This window comes from Crocodylus siamensis, chromosome 12, assembly GCF_052110815.1.
Source record: "Crocodylus siamensis isolate JL-2025a chromosome 12, ASM5211081v1, whole genome shotgun sequence".
NCBI classification, from domain to species: domain Eukaryota; kingdom Metazoa; phylum Chordata; order Crocodylia; family Crocodylidae; genus Crocodylus; species Crocodylus siamensis.
Window position 1 is genome coordinate 4136248 of NC_143406.1, and position 23372 is coordinate 4159619.

The window sequence follows — 23372 nt, forward strand, 5'->3', positions numbered from 1 at the left end:
ATCCAAGTCTTTGATGTCTCTTTCAGTTGTTTTCTGCCTGAGACCAGTATTTTTTCAGCAGAACTCAGTAGGTGGACCAGGCAGAAATCCAACTGTCATAAGAGAGGCTGAGTCAACGCGCACATCTAAGACTCTGATCAGAATCTCACCTCTGTTCTGGAGGAAGGAAGCGACACCCTTGTTCGCAACTAGGAGAGTAGGAGTGTACGGACACTGGTAGAGTCCAGCACCTGTTGGGCTAGCGGAACTGCTACTTGGTCATTATGGAAGTAAAACAAACTGTACTTCAAGTGCTCAAGAAGTCGTAAGGGCCATGTGCCAAAAACCCACGGGGAGGATCTCATGCTGTCAGCGGATGGGGTCCCCCATCGTGATGATCCCAGAGAAGATGCACATAGGAATATCATACAGTCTATTATTCTGTCTCTGACAGCAGCTAGTGCCAGCTGGCTCCAGGAGAGGTGAAACAGGCAGGCATGGGATACCCCACCCCTAGAAGGAAGTTCCCATTTAAGCCCTATCAGGTGAGAGGGTGGGTTCTGCCCTCAAGCAGAACAGCCTATTTCCCACCCAAATTTTGACTTATGTTTTGCTCCTTGTTACTTACGTAACACCTGGATCAAGTTACCTGCTTCCCTAATACCCCTGGAGCCCTGCGTAGTGCAGTGTGCCAGTACTGCATGCCACCTGTTTTTGCTGCTGGTGGTTTTGACACACTGGGGTGAGTGGTGGTGATGGAGATGAGAACAAAAAAAAAAAGCCTCTGGATTGCAGTCTGCAAGCAGAAAGGCCAGAGAAGAGTCTGTTCTCAGGGAGAAGCGAGGGGGGCAATGGGGGTATTCTCTGCAAATTAAAAACAACTAGTCTGAGCTCAGATGGAAGGTGACAACAACAACAATAACACACCCTCTTTGTGTTTCTTGGAGGATCCAGAAGATCCCTCTGGCCCTGCATCTTGGCTGCAGCTGTCCCTCCTCCAGGGTAAGTTGTAGAGGAGGGAGGGAGAGAGAGAGAGAGAGAAGCCGAAACCTCTAAGAAATTGGGCTGAGGGCACTTTAAATCTTTCTTGTCCCTGCTTGCTCATTCCTGTCTGGTACAATATAATCAGATCCCCTCCGAGTCAAGCCTCTTTCCTCACTGAGGGCAGCCTGGGAGCAAAGGGAGTGTTTTCCCTGGGCAGCGCTGCTGTCTCCAGGCTCAGCCCAGCCAGGAGGGGACAGAGTGGAGCCGCCTTCCCTGGCTGCCTGCACTGCTGTGCGCGGGGCCGGGAGGGAGAAGATGCACTGGAGGGGCTGCATTCTTGCAGTTCCCGGCTGAGCTTCCTAATGACTTTCTCCGTGTCCTTTTCTCTCTCGTGTCCTATTTTGGGTTGGGACTGCTGCAGCCGCCTCAGCCCAGCTTGTCTCCTCCGTTCTCTTGCACTGGGGTGAACCGGGACTCCTCCGACTGTTTTGTGCCGGATGCCCTTCCTCTCCTCCTGCCTCGGCTAGCGGATCGGGGACTTGTGTCTGGAAGGCTTTGCCCCTTTGGCCTTGTGCTGGATCCCAGCCGGTCTCAGAAGCAACTGCCCTTCGTTTTGCTCCTTTTCTACCTGTTGCCTGCTGCGTTTGGACGTGTGCGCCTCTGGGTTTGGAGGCGTCTGCCCCTTCTCTCTGCTCCGGGATGCTGCTGCTGCTGGGGACGAAGATGTTGTAAACTCCTGGAGGGGCCGGTCGCTTCCCCCCACCCTTGATTGCCCTATTTGGAGAGGATACAGATCTGACGTTGGAGCTCCGCTTGCTCTTGTTTTCTCCTTTCTCCGCGGAGTTGGGTTCCTTTTTCATTGCTGAGACCATTGTCAGCCTCGGTCCCTGGGAGTGATCTGCATCGATCTGCTGGCTTCCCTTGGATCTGCTGCCTAAACACCTTATGGGATTTTCCTTCCGTCTACTTCAGGGTAAGTAACTCCCCCCGCTTCTCCCCCACGCAGGACACAAAGCACTTTTCATGCACACGCAGTTGCAAAGTTCTGAGCATTGTTGTAAAGCTTTTCTTTCTTCTTTTTTTTCTGCTGAGTTAAATAACAAAAAAAAAAAAACCCCAAACCACAAACCTGCTTTTCTTTCTTCCTGATTTATCAAGACCAGATTTTTGCTTCTCTCTTCCCACCCCTCCACCCCTTCCCCAAAGTGATTGATGGCTTGAAGGATGAGAAATTGCCACAAACAGAAATCAGTTACAGATGAGGCAGACTTCAGGGGTATGCTTTGGAGTCATTAAAACATTTCCATTGCTACCCTGCTTCCCCCACTCCCCAAAAATAAAATCACCCCACCTTTTAAAACCTGTTCAGGAGCACTTTTATTCTGTATCTCTTGCCATTTTGGATGGCTAGCAGATTTTTTGATGAATTTCCATTTTTTTCATGTGTTTGAGCCAGAAGGAAATATTTAATCAAGAGAATTAAAATGTATTGATTAAATTGGGGTATGAAGAAAAAAATGTTTTATTTCGGACAAGATAATGAACGGAAATCTTCCTGGTGGCAAAGGAAGGAGCATATTTATCAATGTAACATACATGCGTTGTTCCTTTGTTCATCAGAAATATTGTTCTTCTGATAAACACGTGCATATTCTCTACGAATGTTCTGAATATTTCTTTTACTGAGATATTACTGATACATTTACAAAGGAATGTGTGTTATACATATACCCATGTCCTGTGTTACAGATTAATAATAATACTGCTAATAATGTTTCATATTTTGTAGATGCCTTCAAAACAGCCATAGTAAAATGAGTCGTGACTGACATAATTTGCACATTTTCTATGATGACACTCCTATCGCGATCTTTAAGGATATTTTGTGAGAACAAAATTTGCTGTAACTCCTTTTCATGCCATCCTTTTCATGCCAGCTGATTCAAACAGCCCCTTACACTTTAACATGTCTGCTAACATTTATCTGACAAGAATGTAATCCGCATAAAAACAGAAGGGCCCCGATTCTTGCAACCGCTTAGTCATACATGCAACTTCTGATTATCGACACTGATGGGATTATTGCTATGGGGCCATGTATGCTAACTGTTCACAGGATTGGGGCCATGTATTTTATCGTATAGATTGTGTGTGTGAAATCCTGGCCTTGTGGAAGCCAGCGGTGGAGTTCCCAGCTTTGTCAAGGGAACCTAGGTTTCGCCTTTGACTGTTAGACAAAGGACTCTACATAATATTTGGAATTTGCAACCAACTACATTGTGTGCAGGCTTTTTAAACTGCAGTTTCCCTTCTTAAATAGAGAGCTCTTCCCCAAATCGAAAATAGCTTCAGCCTGGGAAATGGAATTGAGTAAATCTCATGTGCTTGCAAACCCACCAAGGAGGGACAGAAATCAAGGCTTGACCTTCTTGTGCTGGTTCCAGTTTGGGAGTTGTGGGGGGTCCATTGCAATAGTGGAGCTATTCTTCCTGCTGGCCCAAACCTGTTTTTGTTGTGAAATCAAAGCCCCTCAGAAGCTGATGGGAATCTTGGGTTCACAAGGAATGCAGGATTGGGCCCCAAGCCATATTTCTTTTTTAAGTGGAGTTTGCTTACAGCGTAGACTGCCATGAGGATGGCTTGTGTAGACACAGCCAGGTTAGCTGTGGACTACTGAGCTTGAGATAGGACTCCAGCCACATCAGTGTCATGCTCAGCACAGAGTGCAAAACTTGCCAGAGAAGGGCTCAAACTTCTTCAAGGGGGAGCCTGCAATGAACTCTCGTGCTACCACAGCTGCAGCTCTAGAGCGTATTTATCTGATCCTGTAATCTGGGAGAATTTATCTGAACCACAATGGCAGGATCAGGCCTCAAGGCAGTTTCTGGTAAAAATTAAAAAATACTGATTGGGCAGATGCCTGCTAAATTGCCCAGGAAATCCCATAGAAGTGCTGTGGGCTTCAGCACCTCTGCCACATACTTTCATAATCAGTATTAGTGATATTTCCATTAATACTACATCATTGGTCATGATAGTGCTGCAGCTTGGTCAGAGTTGCCAACATTTCCCAGAAATGAACAGACTGGTTCACTTCTCCCAAAAGATGGAGAATGAAATCCTGATCCACTGAAGTCAATGGCAGTTTTGTCAGCAGCACCCAAAATAGTTGTGAACAGATAGGGTTACAATAAAGCTTTACTGAAAGGGTAGGCCTTCAGCCCCAGATGGTTTCTTCAGTCAACTTAAACCTGCTTCTGAGGACACCTGTTATTCTGTATTAGCTGTGGATGTTTATCTGCTCGCTGGATCATCCTTGTCCCTTTGTGTGAGGTCTGTCATCAATGAGCAATGCAGATAGGGGCACATCTGTGATTTGCCTGAGAAACAAACCCCATCTCTGACTTAAGACTGTATTTTCAATCATGAATCCCAGTGTGATCATTTGTTAAAAATGGGTGGTGTACAGTTCCAGTAAGATTTGGTTTGATGGTGGACGTGTTGTGCCTGCTGGTTTCCGATAGCAGTTACACCCATGTAAACATGCAGTAATTCACAGCAGTGTAAATGTGAGCAAAACTGGACCTTCTAGGAGTAGACAGCCTTGCTGTTTCTGTATGGAAATGTCTGATGTCCTGTTACAAATCAAACTCTAGAGTAAAAGCAATCCATCTCGGGATTGCTCCTGAAGATGGTTGGGATTTTACTCTGATCCTCTTGAAAGGTACTGCTGGTATGGCACTGGGGGGAGGGCCTGTGCCTTTGGTAAGGATGATATGAGGCAAAACACAACCACGGGATGCAACTGTATCAGCATTGCGCTGAGGCAGGTGCTTTGTAAAGATATAATAGGGGAATTAATAGATGGACTGTTAATGAACAGGCCCTGAATTAAGGAATCAAGGGGGAAAGGAAAAGACCCTTTCAGCCCTTCCAGCTGGACCAGAAGAAACTTGGTGCCTGGAATGGGCAGTGGATTCAGAGCTCTGCAGTTATTCACTTGCACGTGTAGAGAGCTTTAAGATCCTCAGATGAAGGGTGCAAACTGTTACGAGATTTGAAAAGGTTTCAGTGTCATATCCCAGTTCCCAGTGTCATATCCCAGTTGCTTTAGCAATCCCTGCCATTACTATCAACACCAGGCCAGCTCGAAACACAGTGTCAGTGTCATCCCTCCACTTTCACTTCGCTGCAATTAGTATTTTGTATGGCTGGTTGGCAGAAACAAGAACGTGAGAAGGTGTTAACTTTTGTCTGTGCTTCTAAGTATATGTGTGCATTAGGGCTCGCCATGCCGGGACGGAAATGGTGCATTTACAACTGTGTTTAAAAAGGTTGCTTATGTGCTTCCTCATATGGACAGGATTTCAGACCCAGGACTTTTTGAGCCAAAGCTTTTGGTATAGACTAAACCTCTCTGTCTAGCCTTTATAGCATACGCCCAAGTGCCTGTCCACACTGCTAGGGAATCCAAGCATTATCGAGCAGCCGCTGCCCCCAACAGCCATTCCTGCTAGTGGAGTGGTGAATGTATGGGTATGTATTTTGTGTACTCAGCTCAGATTCTCTTCTTGCTGCCATCCAAATCAATGACAACACTCCTATTCAAGTTGATTTTGTGTCACAGGCTCATAGATATTACTGATGTTGATCATGTTCAACTGAAAAGAAACTGAGAAACTAAAATGATGTATAACTTATTTGTATTAACTGCAAACTGGATATGTCATCCCCACTGACTTGCAGGCTGTTAGCTTATTCCCTTTCCAGCATTTCTCTCTTAGGACCAGATCTAAAGACTATGGGAGTGTTCCCAATGGGTTTATGAGCTGTTTTCTGCAGATGCATTACAATAGTTTGTCAAGTGCTTGGTATATGGAACGGATGCCAGATTTCCAAAGGAGTCAAGCACCCTAAGTACTGGGCTCTTTTGAAAACTGGGCCAACCTGCAGGTCCGGAGCCCTCGAGAAAATTCTTCCCGGACTGCACAATTTTCCTTTGTATCGGCATTATTTTTCTCAGCCTCCCAAGCATAACTGGTTGGAAATTAAGGAAGCTTGAAAGGGGACGGTGTTTAACTGTCTTCTGAATTCCCAAGGATCACAAACACCCAGCCACAGTGGTTCAACCCCCATCTTAGTTCAAAAAGATTATTTTGGGGTTCATTTCTTTTTAAAGAAATTTTCCTCGTTAGTTCTTTTTAAATAGTTTTAGTATTTAACTTTCTTCCAAATTTTTTCAGCTCAGTAGAGCAAAATCAAAGCTCCCAGGTCAAATGAGCTTCCTACACTGGGTTGAGCACTTGTCTCTCTTGCTGCACCTAAGAATTATTTCAAGGCATTTTCGTGCATACATACATCACTCCCTTTCCTCTTCCCCCTCTATTTTATCACAGCATTTATCAAGTGAATTTGGGAGTTTGCAAAAACAACTGGAGGAACCAAAAGTGTTGGCTTCCTAAACAAAGCTTTGCAGTTTGCATTTTGTCTGCCAAAGTTAAAACTATGAAAAGTTTTGGTCGGAAGCAACTTTTTAAAATAAAATGGATTTTATTTATTTATTTTTTTTTGCAAGTCAGTTCCACTCTTTTTCTTTCTTTCTTTCAATGTTCGGAGAGGATTAGGAAATCTTTTTAATTTGGTCTTGTTGCAATTTGGTCTTGGTCTGTGTCATGCTTCAAAAAGCATAACATTTGGTCTCAGTCTGGCAGGTGAAGTCCATCAGGATGGTTTGATTTGGCATTGGTGAAGTGTAGCTCCCTGGAACAGCCAGGACCCAGTGCAAGTTTAAAGCTCATTGCTTAAGAAGACCCACGCTCATGTTTGCTGGTCTTGATACGCCGCCGTAAGCACTTGCATTTTTCAAGCCGCTTGGCCCATCGGACGCTGAATTCTTTCGAGACGCGGGTTGTAAGCATCGCCGTCGGACGCCTGGGCATTGAGCGAGCTTGAAAATCGACACCCTAAATACAGCAATCGAAAGGGGAGCCAAATTCTTGCGAAAATCTGGTCCCAAATATGAGGATCAAGAACCTGGTGCTGGGCAATTTGGGAAGACCCCCCCCCCCCACTTCAGAGGCGAGGCTGCTTCACTTTTCCCATGTACTATACTAAAACACAGCTTGACAAAAAATCGCATAACAAAAAATACGATGCTGCTTTTGTTGCTGATTTTCCTTGCTGATATTTAATGGGTTCATATTAAAAAAACCCAAACATTGACAGGAAAATCCCTGGTGTCACTGGACGATGCTGGGTTCGGGGATGGGGAAAGCGGGTGTTGTTGGGTGAAGTGTTTTGCGTCTTTTAAAAGCATCCGAACAACCGAAGTACGGAATTGAATTTAAAACAATAAGCAGGGCAGGGGAGGCGTATGAGCTGCCTCCAGGCTTGGGCCTGTGAGTCTTGACTCCTGTTCACATCAGCGGAGTCCCTCATGCCCACAAAGGAGGGATCAGACTTCGGTTTACGCTGGAAACCGTCGGCCCGTGCCCGGAGCTGTGGAGCAATCGGTTCCTGAAATCAGTGGTAGCTACGGGCCCCCCCAGCGCCGTCCACGAGGAGATCCCACAGGGCCCCGCGGGTGGATTTAGGAGCTGAGCTGCCTGCATTCCCGGTCTGCTTTGTGTCGTGCTCCCGTCTCGGGCAGCTCCTCGGCCTCACAAAGCTTCACACCGCGTCCCGGTGGCCACGCCATGCTGCCCTGGGGATGGCTCCATTGAGGAGCTGCCTCCATGGCTCTGTGTGAGGGAGGCCAGGGAAAGGCCCCGTCATGGCAAAGGTGGATGGATCAGCACGGCAATGCTCAACAAGCATGAAGAAGGCTGTTGTGCGTGTCCAGCTGGCTCTCCTGAGCAGTGTCGGGGCATGCGTCCCCTCATGACTACCCCTTCCCGCACCAGTGTGTGTGTGTGAGGACAGTCCTCACGCACTGCCTGCCACCGCACGTCATCCTTGAGGCAAAATGGCGGGAACCCCAGCAGCTGCCCTTCAGGGCCAGCTCACCCTCCTCTAGATATGCTGCTGCTCAAGAGGAGCGAGAAAAGGGGCAGCCATGTTGGCCGTACCCCTCCTCATACATGCACATGCACATGTGGAGGGCGGCCATCTTAGAGGACAGTCCAGTTGTCCTCTGTTGATACAAAACCTGATGCCTTAATGTCCTCTATTTTTTCTCCTGAAGAGAAAAAAGTATTTTTCATGAGAAAAATAGAGGACAGAAAAGCATCAGGGTTTCATATCAATAGAGGACAACCAAACTATCCTCTAAGATGGCCGCCCTCCACATATGCGTGTTTGAGGAGGGGTACGGCCAACATGGCCACCCCTCTTCTCGCTCCTCTTGAGCAGCCGCGTATCTAGAGAAGGTGAGCAGGCCCTGAAGGGCAGCTGCTGGGGTTCCTGCCATTTTGCCTCGAGGATGACATGAGGCGGCAGGCAGCGCGTGAGGAGACGAGACTCACCAGCCCTGGGTGCCAAAATTTCCAGTCAGGCTCTGCTCCTGGGTGTGGAGGAGAGCCGTCCCCTTCAGCAGGCAGAGCAGAGACCCTCATGTACCCCTTTCCCTTTAAAGACTGGCCTCCTGAGCGCCCAAACCCAGCATGGCTGGTCCTTCTGGGGCACCCTATGCCTGTGGGCTTTTTAAGCCCTAATGCTTCTGGCCCTTCCATAACCACGTGAGGTACGGTCGCCTTGTGAGCCCCGTTCTAGAGACAAGGAAACAGGTGATTTTACAGAGGCGAAGCGATTTCCTCAAGGTTACCCAGGGATTCAGTGGCAGAGTGAGGAGCCATGTTGGTCTGTGAGGGGAGGAAGCGTCTCACGGCCTCGTCCTCGCTCAGAAACAGCCCTCACCACTCCAGCAGTTAATCCTAGGCAGTAGCCACCATGACAGCCCTGGTTTAATCTGGGCTGGGGAGCCACGGGGTTTACATGACGCCGTGGTCCTTATCTATACAGCTTAATCCAGTGGTCTTGGTGGTTTGGTGTGGACGCACCTCAGGAGCTCTGGATGAGTGCTGGCCAGAACGTCATTTTTTTGGGTGATTTTCAGATATAACACATTTTCTTTTCTAGGTGGGGGGTAGAGGGTTCCTTCCCAGCGGTCACAGCCCTCACTCGGTTGGTTAGCAATCCAGATCCCGAGTCTGCCCGATTTGGACCCTAGTGCTAGACAGGCCTCTCTCAATCTGTCCTTGCATAAAGAAGCAAATACTAGCAGGAGCAGGGATTTAGACCTGGGTCTCCCATTTGCCGTGGCCATGGATCATCTGCTTATTCGGAGGCTTTCACTTTCTCCCTGGTTTTGGTAGGTCGCTTCGTCTTTCCTTGCGTGTAAAATGGGAACAGTGCTTTTCCCGCCTGCCTCACTTATGGGCCGTGAATCTGAATGAAGACATGCTGAGAGGGTGCATCAGAAGCCCAGGACCGGGTGTACGTGTGCACACGCGTGCGTACGTGTGAGTGGATGTCTGCATCCCAAACTTCGGCAGACCGCCAAACCACGACACTTAATTCAGCCCCGTGCCTGGACGCGCATGTGTGGCCTCATTCGCGGCTTGCCTGGTGTCTGCGCTTTTATATATTTGGCCAAATCACAAGATCCTGAGTAAGAAAAATATATATAAATACATTCTCAATTAAGCTTCTCTGTGAAACATACCTCTGCCCACCTGCGTGATTGTCTTGTGCTTTGGTGTAGAAGTCCCTTTGGAAAAAGGGAGTAAAAAGTGATTTAGGTCCTTTTTTAAATTTTTGCACAAGTGTTTGGTTTCCAGATGGCTGAGAACAGCTGCAGGCCAGTTGGTGGGAATGCAGTCATGGAGGTAATGCACCCGCCCAACCGTCCTTCAGCTGAGGCTACGGCCCTGTTTTGTCCCCCATGGCTCCAACGGTAGAGGGGGCTCCTTAGGACAGGGGCTCCCAGCACTCCTGGGGATCTTGCAAGGGTTTCAGGGTAGCCGCAGGGTGTAGGATGGGAAGGGAGGAACACCATGGCCTCGACTTTCTGCTCTGAAGGTACTGCTGCTTGAAGCACGAGTTAGTTTGGCTCCATGCCTTCAGGTCCTCAGCAAGAGGAATTTGGGCTTGGATGTTGCCAGTTTGACTCTTGCCTCCAGTGTAAGGATGGGTAAAAGAACAGTATGGAGGACACTTGCCAAGTATCACCCTCCCGCTGCCTGTACTCACCTAGAGCTGCTGGTTGGGGTCCCCACATTGTCACAGCTGCTCTCCAGGTGCAACTTTAGGGGGTCGAGTTATCATTGCTTCCAGAAATCCCAGAGAGGCTCAGATGCACAACATTCCCTGCCCCCATGGCTCTTTTCTATGGTGTGTCTAGCTCCAGACCAACTTTGGGGAGCAGGAGATGGGTGATGGGAACTCGTCCTTCATTCTCTCACCTGTATGCCAAGCACTGAACCATGCTTAGACTGAAATGGAGAGACACAGAGGCATGGGTGGAGCTAGCATTACCAAGTTCCTCTTCTGCAGAATGTAACCTTTCCATTGTGGCACAGCTTTCCCCCCTGGGTGTGCTGGGGCTTTGTGAGTCAGATGGCCTAACCTTTACCCAACTCCTCAGCCCTTGTCTTCAACCAGACCAAGGCCCATCTACACTATGCTGCACTACTGGACAGTGCTTTAGCTGGATGTCCGGGCAGATGTGCACTGCTTTACTGTGCCCTCTTGATGTGGATGGGTTTGTAGAGCAGACCTACATTGTATTAATCCTCTTCTTGAGGGCTCAGTTTTCAAAGCTGAGCCCTCAGATGCCACAGGAAACATCCAAGTCTTAACATGAGCCCTGAAATGCTGAACTGGGATCAGGGGCCTTAATTAGCTGCCAGCAGCCATTTCATTTAGCAGAGAAGGGACAGGCTGACAGCTAGTGCAGAAGACCGGGAGTCAGGAATTCTGGGTCCTTTTCCCAGCTTTGCCATTGTTGCAGCCCCGGGTGGCTTTGCTCAAGGCATCTAGGCCAGCTTTTCATAGGCATCCATGCAAAAGGGCATGCCCGCAGATCTCCCAGCTTGTGCGTGCACTTTCAAAATCACTGACCTTCCCAAATCTGTGACTCAGTGTCCCCATAGGTAGAGTGACTTTTCCTGGAAAGGTGTGCAGCTAAGTTCAGGTGTGTAAAGTGCATTGAGGTCATCCAGGAGAAGCTTTTGTCACACGGTTGCATATTGAGATAAAGTCCAATGCCAGTCTCTCACATACATAAGCAGCCGAAGCCAGTTTTTTCAAAAGAGGCTTTAGGTGCATCATTTTTGGGGGTCTTGGATAAGAGACCAGATTTTCAGAAGCGCTGAGCTGCATTTCCCAGCTACTCCAGCTCAGTAGTGGGTGCTGAAGAACTCTGTTAACTTGGCTCAAACTGGGCACTCAAAATCATTTCTGAAAGTTTTGGCCCATGTATTTGTTACAACATCTGTAATCAGCCGCTGCTCTGTGGTAATCATCAGGAAAATATCTTAAACCCATATTTAGGAACTTTCATTTTAAAGCATCCCTGCTTCCCACAGAGTATTCAGCTTTGCTGTCTGCACAAAAAAACAAACATCCCCTGAAATCAGATGCAAAAAAGGAAGTAAATACAGGGATGGGATGAGGTGGAAAGTTAATGGGGAAAAAAAAAATCTAACAGTGTTTGGCCCATTACTTCAGCTCTAGCTTCCACATACATTCAGATTCAGTTGCTTATAACTGTAATTCCCCTTTTCTTTGGGTTACTGTTTTCTTAGAAGTGATTTAATGTTACCTACAGACATTGGTCAGTGCACTGAGCAATCCCAGGTCTGCAGGGAGGTGGAGGTGGAGAGCCAGAGATAAACTTTCCCCAGTTCCTGTCTGTTCTAACTGGGAATTTTGCTCCCGGCTGGAGGTCGCAGCATCCCGTTTGTTCAGACTTGTCACATGTATGGGACTAGAAGACTGCACTACCCTGCATTGAGAGGGTCAGCGAGGCCAGGCTGCAGAGAGCCTTCCCCAAATATAGTATTCCTTGTGGGACAACAGCAGCACTTCCACCCAACAAGTCCTCTCCATTGCCTGGCCATGGCTTGGGACCAGTATTCTAGCAGAACCCCATCCTCTCACATGGAGGTTGCAATATGGACAAGGAGCCTTGTTCCTCCTTTTACTCTCTTCCCAGCCATCACAGTCAAGCATTAAATGACCACAAATGGGGAGGGGAGGGAGAGATGGATTCATGAGAGCACTGGCTGGAGCTAAACACCCACTGAAACAAAGAGGAGCTGTTTAAATGTTACCAGTAAAAAACTGGAGCTGGGAAGGAGTGCTTCCATAAGGTGATATCAATGCTGCTGCACTATTCACCCACAGGGATCCCCCATACTTAATCCTCAGGCTCCCTGGCTCGTCTGTCAACATGCTTCTCTTTCTTTCCTATGTCAGTGAACTCTTTTTGCACTGACTGCATGGTCACTGGAAGGTTTATCCACCTCCACTAAGTTTCTTAGGTTGGAAGAAGTGCTCAGTATATACAGCTTGAGGTCAGGCTTCACAAAGAGTGGCAATACTATTATGGGACAATCAGGAATAAAACCCATGTCCAGTCCCTTTGTTATGGTAATGCAGCTGCAATTGTGCCCAGGGGGTGCTTGAGGTTCAGGAAGTGCCGGAATCGGCCTCCACTTCATTTGATTTCCCTTTCTCCTCTCCGGGAAAGGATTAGGGAGCTGGGTTGTAATTAAGTTCTATCCGTGCAGTGTTAAACAACCCCGCCACTTGGTTTGGTTGGTGAAACTCAGTGGAGACCAAATGGACTGCCTAATGTAGCATCTCCCTATTCCAGATCACTCCCTGAATTCTTCTCCAGCATGGGCCTGCTTCGGACCTTGCTGGGCCCCACATAGCTGTGCTAACTGTAGACAGAGTTGCTCATTTGTGATCAAAGGAGCAAGATCAGTGTCTGGCTCAAAGGAGAAGAAGAGTACCAAATTGGAGGACTGTCTCGCTGAATGGGTTGCAAAGGAAGGAGAGAGTCCCTGGGAAAATCTGAGCTTTGTGGTGCCCTGCTGAGAGCAAGAGAGGAAGGAAAGGGGGAAACCTTCGCAGCCTGATATCTCTGCCAGAACAGACCTGAACTTTCTGCTTGAGGAAGCTTGAGTAGGGGGAAAAAATGTGCCCCTGCGTGGAGAGGAGAAAGAATCCCGTATTTGCAGGGAAGCGCTCTCTGGAAGATGAGGGCTGGGGTCAGCGCCGCTACAAACACACTTGTTCCTCTGGGGGATGAAACGTGTAATTTAGCTTGTCATGGAGGAATGTGCTCAATGTCTTTATTTAATAAGAAGGTTGTTAACCTGCTGGGGTGCCTTCTCTTCCTTTCTCTCTCCCCCTCCCAGCCCAGAGTAAGAAGGAACACGGTGCTTTTGTCTCCTACCCTATGGTTGCTGTTGGATGAATGGATTTAGTAGTAGCTCTGTTCACATGACTGGTTTGAACTGTACCAGATACCGACATGACACAACTACATACCAGGCTGGTTTTCAGCCCCAGTTCTGATCCCTAGCTCACAGAATATTTTCCTGCACACTGGAATAAGGCCTAGTCCTAATTACAACATGGGGCCTGGGGCCTCTGACGCATGCTTGATCAATCTGGACACTGTGAAAACACTTCCTGTTAAAAGGCTAAGCACTTGGTGCCATTACTATAAAATCAATGGGACTGGCAGGTACTTACACCTTACAGGATGGACACCTGGATCTGAGCAGAGAGTGGAGCCCACGTGTCAAATTTTCTGAAGAGAATTCTCCTGCTTCTTGACTACCCCTCTCCAAACAGGACAGTTCCACATGCTGCTGGAAGCTCTGATTAAGAAAGCATCTCCATTCAAGACGGGGCAGGAAATAAGCACATGTTAAAGTGTTTCCCTGAATCTAGGCCAGGGTCTATGCCTCAGGTGATCATGGACCCCATTTGTCTTGCACTCACGAGTGAGACAGAAACCCAGGTGGTGTTGAATGACCTTTAACAACTGTAGTGATGGTGTCAGCACACTAGGTTCTGATCTGCAGCAGGAATGGTATTCCAGTGAAACATTTTCCTTCACCCCTATGGAAAAAAGGCTCCAAACATTATAGGGCTTCTTACTTCAAACTAGGTTGGGTCTGGGCTCTGGATGTACAGGAGCTTGGAAAACCTACCTTGGGAAGCATCATTATCCTACTGTAAATATCTAAGTGAGCACAGACTATATTCTGCTGACATGGGGCTCTTTAGCCTGGAAAAGCACAGACTCAGGGGTGATCTGATGGCCACCTATAAGTTTATTAGTATCTGGGGGAATGTTTGTTCACCAGAGCGCCCCAAGGGATGACAAAGTCGAACGGTCATAAACTACTACACGACTGTTTCAGGCTGAACATAAGGAAGAATTTCTTTACTGTCTGAGCCCCCAAGGTCTGGAACAGTCTGCCAGCGGAGGTGGTTCAAGCACCTACATTGAACACCTTCAAGAGCAAATTGGATGCTTATCTTGCTGGGATCCTATGGCCCCAGCTGACTTCCTGCCCTTTGGGCAGGGGGCTGGACTCGATCTTCCGAGGTCCCTTCCAGCCCTAATGTCTATGAAATCTATGACCCAGAGGAACTACTAGCATCCCCTGTGAGGCTGTGATCTTCTCTCTGGGTAGCCTAGTAGCTCTGAGGCTGTAATTAGATTTGAATGGACAGAAGGCTGCAGAGAGAACGTTATATTTTTTTCTGAACAAGTGTATAGCCTGAGGTTGTGTTTTTCAAAGCCAGCTAAGGGATTAGGTCACACAACTCCCATTAATTCCAATGGAAACTGCAAAGCTCATTTCGCTCAGCAGCTCAGTCTGAGCCTGCAATCTCTTACTCATGTGAGTTGTCCTGCTGAAGACAATGGGATTGATCATGTGAACAGAGGCTGCTCTGCTGGACAAGGCTGGTAGAACACAGGCCTGGATAGCTGTCGTCACATTTTTAGCATCATGTCATGTAGTGCAATGAGACGATAACAAAAATTAAAAGGAACCACAACTAGCAGAAGAATGACACAGTGTTCTACAGTCAGTTGCATTTGAAAGGCCTGATCTCCTTAGGAGCGGAGCATCTTTTCAGTGAGACTGAGAGCGCGGCATTCCAAACATGCATCTCCTGGTGCCTTCAGACGGAGACAAGAGGCTTCTCTGGATTATAGTTTCTAATCAAACCTGGGCCCTGCACAGGTTTCAGTGGTCTGTGTTCTACTGGAGGTCAGACTATCTGATCTAGTGGTCCTTCCTGACCTTAAAATGTATGATTCTGAGTCACAGGAGCTGCTAAACAAGACATCCTTATGTAGCAGAAAATGAGGACCCTCTAACTTGGCATGTCTCTCCAGGAGGGATTAACGGAATGACTAAAGAGCAGGGAGTTGAGACTTCCTCCACCAGAGCCTCATCTGACATCGGCACTGAACAGATTAAGCAACTTCTTAATTTCTTTCTCCTACCATGTTTCCAGAAACCCTTTTAGGGCTGGATCAGCAGGAGTCTTTACATGGGCTTCAGTGTGGGCTTTGGATCAGTCGCTGGATAAACAGAAGGAAATAACAAATCACATGCTTCTAACTCGTATTTTAAATAGCCTAAATGTCTGATTCCTGCTCTGACTCTGTCCAAATCCTATGCAGGAAAATATTTCTCTATTTCCATGATGTCTACATTCGCTTTTCCCCAGTGATTAGGAGTATTAATAGCTGGCATCTTGGTCCAAGCCTATATCTGGCCTAGAAGGAAAAAATATATGTAATTTCTCTAGTGGGAAGTAAAATGCTATGGCTATTGGTTTCACACAGTAAGTTTATTGCTTGTATAAAAAGAAGCCATCCTTTTGCAGACTGAGTTCCATTACCCTGGGGTAATACAAAATGCCTCACCCTGCTTACTGCTGAATGTGAAGGAGTCTCTCTCTAAAAGCAAATTATATGTTGGTAATAATTTCAAGGGGTTTCTTACATCTATGCTGAGGTTACTCAGTCTGCTTCCTTGGTGTTGCCTTGCAGTACCACCTGCTGGATAAATGTGGAAATTAATCTGGAGAAGTAAGGCTGGAGTGAAATGAAGCCATCTACTTCTGGTTGCTAAGGTCACGTTGCAGATGTCCTAAGGATTGGGTAATCTTTGGGTACCTGGCTAGTGCCTTTGATTCTTTACATTCAAACTTTCTGAACCTTGTTGAACTGCAAATGGAATAAGTCATGAGAAGGTTTGTGGCATAAGTCATGGCTGGAAAACCATGAGTGCAATTTGAATTTTTTTTCAATCAAAGAGCAGGATCTGAGGGACTCCCCTCCTCAGTTCAACACACATGTTGCAACTTGGCGACCCCTCCGGAGTAGGGATGAGGCAGACCCCTCTCCTTCCACTGGAGCAGTCAGCAGCATGCTTCGTGAGTGGCAACTCATGGCTTTTCTCAGCCCACCTGCAAGGAAACTAGACTGTGCATGGAATTAGATTCAAATCATGAGAGATCATTTTGCTCATCACTGGAAAGCAGCTGCCTCTACAGCAAACATCAGCTGTCTTTTCACAGTGGATGGTAACACCCTGAGAGAAATTCCATGTGGCTGTTCTGATTTTAAAGCAATGGGTTCTTGTTGCCACCTGGATGGAGCCAGTGGGACCAGTGCTGTGTATGTAGCTTCTGGCTGTAATAAGATGCAACTGTAGTTCTGCAGGGCATGTAGGCACTGGATGTTAGCCTGCAGTTGCTCCATACCTGCTGCAGAGCTGTGCTCAGCACCAGGAATCGTAAGAGTTTCTTTTCTAATTTCTGAGCTCTCTGATTCTAATCTGTGAGGCCCCCAAATGAATAACTCCTTGGCCCTGAATATCAGACACCCTGGCACAATGCACTGTGTGCTTAACCCAGTAGAGCTGCAGCTGGGGAAGGGGTGGGGGCAGATAGCGGAGTTACGGAAAAGTGGCCTGGCTCACCCTAGAGAAAGTAGAGAGGGAAAGCCATGGAATAATTAATATCACACAGCAGCTGATGGTGGGAAAAGGAGGTTGTTGTGAATATTAATGAGGGAGAAGGCTAAGGGAAGTTTACTTAGATCCTAGAGGCCAAGTCCTAGGCAGCGGCTCCAGCTCTTCCTGTGACCCAGTTTCTTCTTATTTTTCAGGGGCCCTGCATTCTGCCATGAAAGGATTGAGATCATTGCTGGCACAGGCAGGCTGACCACTGCCAGTCACAGGCTGTCTATGCAATGGGCTAGGCAGAAGGTTGCAAGAAAAAATGATAGATCCCCTGGCCTGAAAAATCTAATAAAGTGATAGGCTGTAATGGCCAGAATGAAAAGCCTCAGCCTGGGTGCCTTCTTCAGCCCTAAGGTGATGGCTTTGCAGGCCCAGCGAGCTCAGCTCAGTTTTACTGGAGAACTTGGAGAGTCCCACACATGCCCCAGATCAAGATACTGGTGGTGCTGCCCCCCCCCCCCCCAATTATAATTAGGGGCCATGGTCTGAAAACTGAGTCCATTTGACTCTGGACTTAGTGGTTCATCTCTTCCTGGCCTTTCCATGTGGCAAAATGGTTACCGGGCCAGTGCCTTTTCCCATGGGAATGCATGGGGTCTGTGGGATTCCAGACAAGCCAGGTGTTAGACATGCATCTGCCCCAGGGTGAAAAGGGTCTAAATATTTGCTTTTATCACTCAGCTTGCCAGCTACTTCTGAATGTATTCTGTCCTCTTTCTCAGATACGAAGCCTGGGAACAGCCTGGGTTAGCCAAACCCTTTCTAGGCCAGCTTGTCCCTGCTCTGCACAGTGGGTGATGCCTCCCACCCTCTTATGCTTCTGAGTTGCAGTGCCCAGGAAAATAGTAATGGAAAGGGTTAAAAGGTGGGATGTGGTGAGTAGGAGAAAGAAAATAGGAAGCAGAGGGGCAAATATAGGTTCCCTGTTGATTTGATGTTCATCAGGGGAGGAGCTCTCTGGCTGGAGCTACATCTCTGTAGGTTTTGGAGCTGCAGAAATAATTGATAATCCCATGGAGAAATACACACAGGACACATCACATCCTCTGGGTTGTACTGGCAGCTCTAGAAGCACTTCATTAACCCCTGTGGTACTGAGCTCTACTGCACTGACCTGCCTTCCTCTAAGGGGTGAGGCAGAAGAGAGACAGCTGGAGGGAAGCTGGGTCTAACAGGCAATGTGGAGGTGCTAAAACTGTCATGTGAAATAAAGCAGCAGGAACTAGAAATGCATTTTAGGTCTGGATGTAGTAAAGCAAGTGTTTTACTCCCCCCCCCAATTGTGGTGCCCCTTGTTGTAGTTATCTAAGGGCGTTCTGAAATCAAATGGTTCCCATCACAAGCATAGACAAGGGTGCGGCCATACTGGCCAGCTCTGAATATATCTGGAGCATGAAATAAAGCTATGCATTAACTGTCATCAGCAGATTCAACAAAGCAAGAAGTTAGCTTGGATTCTAATGAGTACATTCAATATATTTACATAGCTCACACCCTTCATCCTTTATGGCATTGGAGCCCTTGTCTGTGGTTCTTCTGGAACCTCGGGGCAATTTGATTCCTCTCACTTTCGCATCCCAAAATGAACAACCCAAGTATCTCCCCAGCTGCTGGCTCCACTGCCTCCTTCTAGCTGAACTTGTGAGGGACCAATGTATAGCTGGGCAGGGAGGCTCAAGCAGAGGAGAGGAAGAGGGGGCTTGTCTCTAGCTCTGATAAACCAGGATTAGGAGCCAATGATTCTGGATTCACCTCATGCTCAGTCCAGTGTCACCCAGGCCCTGCTTTCCAGAGATGATCACAGCCACCTTGCCCAGTGGGCTCCACAAGTGCTCAGCCTCCTTGCAATTCAGGCTTAGAATCTGAAGCTACAGAGGAGCTTGGGCGAATGGGATAGTGGTGCCCTCTTCTTTCTCCCCTCCCTCTGGGGTGTGTGAAGCTTAATTCAAGCATGTTCCTGTGGTGCTTTGAGGTCCCTGAAATGGGGGTTTACTAGGAGGGAGCCAGTGAACCTCACTTTTCCCCACTAATGTTTTCTCTTTGGACTCCAGTTCTAGGGTTCTGGTGGAGCTGGCCATGATGTTATGGTTCCTGGTAGGTGCCCTTTTCCCAGCTGTGATCCTGACTGCACCACCTCCCATTAACAAACTGGCCCTCTTCCCGGACAAGAGTGCTTGGTGTGAGGCGAAGAATATCACCCAGATTGTGGGACACAGCGGCTGCGAGTCCAAGTCCATCCAGAACAGGTACAGGAAGGCCTGGGCGAAGCCCAGCCCCCAAGAGACATAAAGGCAGGCTGGGGATGGGAGTGCATTCATTTGGGGGGGTGATCACCCTGGAAAATGCCACAACTTCTGTGTCTTCCCTGTGCACCACTGCAGGATAGCATCAGAACTGCTCCACTCTGGGTTATAAGCACTGCATCTCAACTGGTTTTCTTCCAGTGGCAAAAGCCAGGGCTTTTTGAGCAAGAACATCTGAGTTCTAGCCCCACAAACCACTGACATCTCTGGGACCGTGATGTTCAGCATGATGCCCACCTAGCAAGCCATGGACTTGTGGCAGTACAGCTTGATCTTGTGAAGCTGGCTCACCCTGTGTCCTTCATTGCCCAGGAGGTCCCAGTGTTTAAAGCAGAGGCAGGGAGGCTATTCCTTCGCTTCCCTCCAAGGCTTTGGGTCCTGCCTCTGCTTCTGTGGTCCATTAGGTCCCATTCCCCCTGCAGTACACACACACAACTCCTGGTGGTGGGTCGGAGAAGGATACTAGGTGGAACAACTCTGGGTCCTGGCTGCTTCCCCACCATGACACTTTTCTGTCCACCTGTCTCCAGTCTACCCTGGCAGAAGACCATAACCTCACTGTTTATTACAGCCTCTTGTGTTTCCAGACTCCTAGGTGGGAAGCATATTGAACAGGGTTGGCATCAAGCCCCAGTTCCTCCTAGAGCTCTGGTATCAGGGCTTTACTTTTGCCTTGTCTTTGCAGGGCCTGCTTGGGACAGTGCTTCAGCTACAGCGTCCCCAACACCTTCCCTCAGTCTACAGAGTCCCTGGTGCACTGTGACTCCTGCATGCCCGCACAGTCCATGTGGGAAATTGTAAGTAACACCTGCACTAAGGTGCTTGCAGTGGTCAAGGGTAATCGGCTTTGTGCTTCAGACCTAAGCCTTGGATGAGCTCTGCCACTAGCAAGTTTTTTTTCCTTTTTCTGCACCTCAGTTTTCCCATCTATAGCCTGGGAACATTAATTCTGACCTTCCTGGCCAGGCAATTAATGGCGGTCTCTCTAGAACCTTGCCATCTTTTGATGAAAGGCAATGTTATTGCTATGCATATTTAAAAAATACATAACTATATTAGCTGCACCATCGCCCATGGCTCCATGCATTATTCATTTCTGTTCACGCCCACGTGCCCTCTCTTCAGAACATTCCCTTTGTCTCCTTCTCCCACTCCCGGCTTTTTGTCTTCTTTTGTGCCCAGAACGGCTTCCCACATCCCATCTGCCAGTCACCCTCTGCTCTCCTGGTTGACAACAGATCTGCGCCTTCTCACGCCAGAATTGCTGCAGTGAGACTGTAAATTAGTTGCGTATGAGACCTTGCATTCCTCACTGGCTTGGCAAATACCCATGGTGCTCTGGAGACTGATGCATGCAGCTATGGAGCCCAGACTAAGTCATGGGGCTGTGTGTCAGGAGAGCTGGATTCTCTTCTCAGGTCTGCCATTAACTCAGTGATGGACCTTAGGGCAGAAGCAGCCTCTGACTGTGAGCCCCCAGCTGACCACACATAGCGTAGCATTTACAAGGGCCTTCCAAGACTATGATGGCATATTTCTGTGGTGATAATACCTCATCAGGGACCCATTGCACAAAGCATTGTACAAATGCAATAGCCACCAGTTTGGCTAACAGCAGAGACTGATTCAGGAACTTCTGGATTTAAGACCACAAGTCTCTCCAGCTTGAGAGCACTTTGTGGTTACACAAACCCATAGGAAATGACAGTCTCTGAGCCAAAGAGTTTAAAATAAGAAAGGCATAGTGGTGTGGTTCAGAGCAGAGGCCTATAGCTGGCTGGATAGTTGGGTTGCGAGTGGGGCAGAAGAACTAGCTCTCACTCTCTTGCAATGTCCCTTTCTGATCCAGGTGACGCTGGATTGCCCAGGCAACGATGAGATTCCCAGAGTCGACAAGCTGGTGGAGAAGATCCTCCACTGCAGCTGCCAGGCCTGTGGGAAGGAGCCAAGCCATGAGGGGGCCCTGTTCAACGTCTACCTGAACGCGGAGGAGAACATGCCGGCTGAGGGCCCTGGCCCCCATCACTATCCCCACCACCAGCAAGAGGTGGAAGAGGCTCCCGTCTCCAACCACCACCACCACGAAGAGGAGGGCGAGGAGTGACCCACACCCTCTGGGACTGTCCTTACAGCCTGCAGTGTGGACAGGGGGCATGCGCGAGGGAGGGGGTGGGCTGGGGGGGAATCTTTCCTGTTTAATTACTACCCAACATGCTTTGCTCTTAGTGGTGCCCTGGGGTCAGAAAGTCCGAGGCGTGGACTGGGCTTGGGCTGAAACCTGGGGATGGAGCCATAGGGGGCTCTGAAGAAACACCACTAGCACATAATAGCAATAATATATTGCAAAAGAGGCAGGAGGCTGAACAGAGGGGCAGCAGCTGGGGGCAGGGCTGGGACTTGTCTCCTCCAGGGCTGAGTGTCAGGGCATAGGCTGGTTCTGCAGGGTCAGAAGTGGCCTTTGGAGTCTCTTTCTTCTCTTCTTTAAATGTCTCCCACAGAGGGGCTGATTCTTCCTGCTCCATGAGAGTGCGGGGTTCCCTCTCCCTTCCTCTGCCACTCTCCCAGGGTGTGGGCAGAGCTAAAGCTCCCCCTCCTGCTGCCTACTTGGGCTGTGGGATAGAGGCATCAGCTCTGAGGCCACCGCTAGGGGATAAGAAAATAATTCATTTCTCATGCCCTTGCTCTGGATTTGTGCAGCATTTACTTCAGACTTTGCCCTTGGATGTGGCTCCAGGGATGGAAGTGAGGGGATGCTCAGGGCTCGATCCATGGTGGCCTTCCTTGTGCTAGATACAGGAGGGATGGAGACGGTGTCGGCTGCCCGCTGGGAACTGGAGGAGAGCACAGGCACATTCAGCACTAGGCACTGCCAACAGGAGGGCGCAAGCACATCTATTGGGCACAATATGCTGGTGGCCTTTGGACTCTATCTCTCTCCAGTGCCCCTTCAGTCAAAGTTTCTTTGCCTTGCTGTGTTCAGTGAACAGTGTTTCTGGCCTTACCCCATTTCCAGGATCCTCTCTTTTATCTCCCTGAGTTTACTGTTGAGCCCTGGTGCTCACTCCTGTCCCATGTAGCAATGATATAAGTCAAAGAAGGTGCAGCAAGGGGCTAGGAGGGACTGTTCTCCCTGACTGCTGAGTCTGATTCTGCTCCATGCACCATGGCCGGCCAGCCATGAAGGAAGAGCTCCTCTGGCAGAAGGCTGGGCCTGTAGGGTTAAAGTGGACAGTGGCAAGAGGACTGGGGACCAGTGGGAGGCTGTTCTCACTCAAAGGAGTGGAGAATCCAGTCGGCACCGGTGTCCCCAGTAGGCCTCCGGGCCTACAATTTTATATGTGGACCCAGGGACCTCCCTTCATCTCCCCTTCCCTGTTGCTCAACCACCTGCTCTGCCTTATTTGCCTGGTGTTGCAGGGAGCTGTTGGGTATGGAGGTCTCTGCTCAGCTTGGCACCTGTGAGAGGCTCACCTGCCCTTGCATACTTTATTTTCAGTTCATTGCCTTGGGTAGGGAAGGGCACAGTCCCCAGAAAAAAGGGAGCCAGGATGTGCTACAAGCACTGGAGATCCTTTCTCAGAACCAAGTATGACTGAGGCAGTGACAGACCAGGTACAGGCAGCATCCCCCTACCAGGGGAGCCTGGGTCAGACCTGGTGTACGTGCCATAGAGACTGTGCTCCTGCCCTGCTTTGCCCCTGCCATGGCTCCCCCGCAGCACTTTAACAGATGGTGGGTGGAGGAGGTGATGAGATTGTTCCCAGGCGCCCCTTCACACTGCAGGGGATTGGGAAGGCTCTTGGATAGACACATGTTGTGGGACCTGGCTGCTAAGCCCTCCCTCCTGCTAGCCGCCTTCACTCTGCTGTACAAAGCTAATCTCTGTCGCTTTTCTGACAAAAGCTTCCAGAGCTTGTAATCAATATAGATATATATATATTTCAGCTGGAAATATATATATTTCCTTTACACAGTTTGTTCCCCTTGAATAAATTAGTTTGAACTTCAATTTCTCATCCATTTGTGGCTTTTTTGTCTGGGACAAAATATGACCCTGGTTTGAGTGTATACTTCTCAACTGATGCCCAGGGAG

At 48.6% G+C, this 23372-nt stretch overlaps 1 protein-coding gene across 2 annotated transcripts; it reads left to right on the forward strand.

The window, feature by feature from the left end:
- The first annotated feature begins 777 nt into the window (after nt 1-777).
- On the forward strand, nt 778-23288 carry NBL1 (NBL1, DAN family BMP antagonist). Of its 2 annotated transcripts, XM_090024311.1 has the most exons (5): nt 778-981; nt 1385-1936; nt 19028-19222; nt 19965-20076; nt 21129-23288. In XM_090024311.1, exons 3-5 carry the CDS (start codon nt 19053-19055, stop codon nt 21381-21383), a joined length of 537 nt encoding a protein of 178 aa, XP_089880437.1. In that variant the 5' UTR covers nt 778-981; nt 1385-1936; nt 19028-19052; the 3' UTR covers nt 21384-23288. The 2 variants fall into 2 exon arrangements, with proteins under 2 accessions (XP_089880437.1, XP_089880436.1); XM_090024310.1 differs by lacking the exon at nt 778-981 and having other exon boundaries at nt 1034-1936.
- Nucleotides 23289-23372: the final 84 nt, after the last annotated feature.

Coding starts and splice junctions, on each gene's coding strand:
- NBL1 (XM_090024311.1), top strand. CDS start 19,053: ATGATGTTATGGTTCCTGGTAGGTGCCCTTTTCCCAGCTGTGATCCTG. Junction 19,223..19,964: donor TCCAAGTCCATCCAGAACAG/GTACAGGAAGGC, acceptor TTGTCTTTGCAG/GGCCTGCTTGGGACAGTGCT. Junction 20,077..21,128: donor CACAGTCCATGTGGGAAATT/GTAAGTAACACC, acceptor TTTCTGATCCAG/GTGACGCTGGATTGCCCAGG.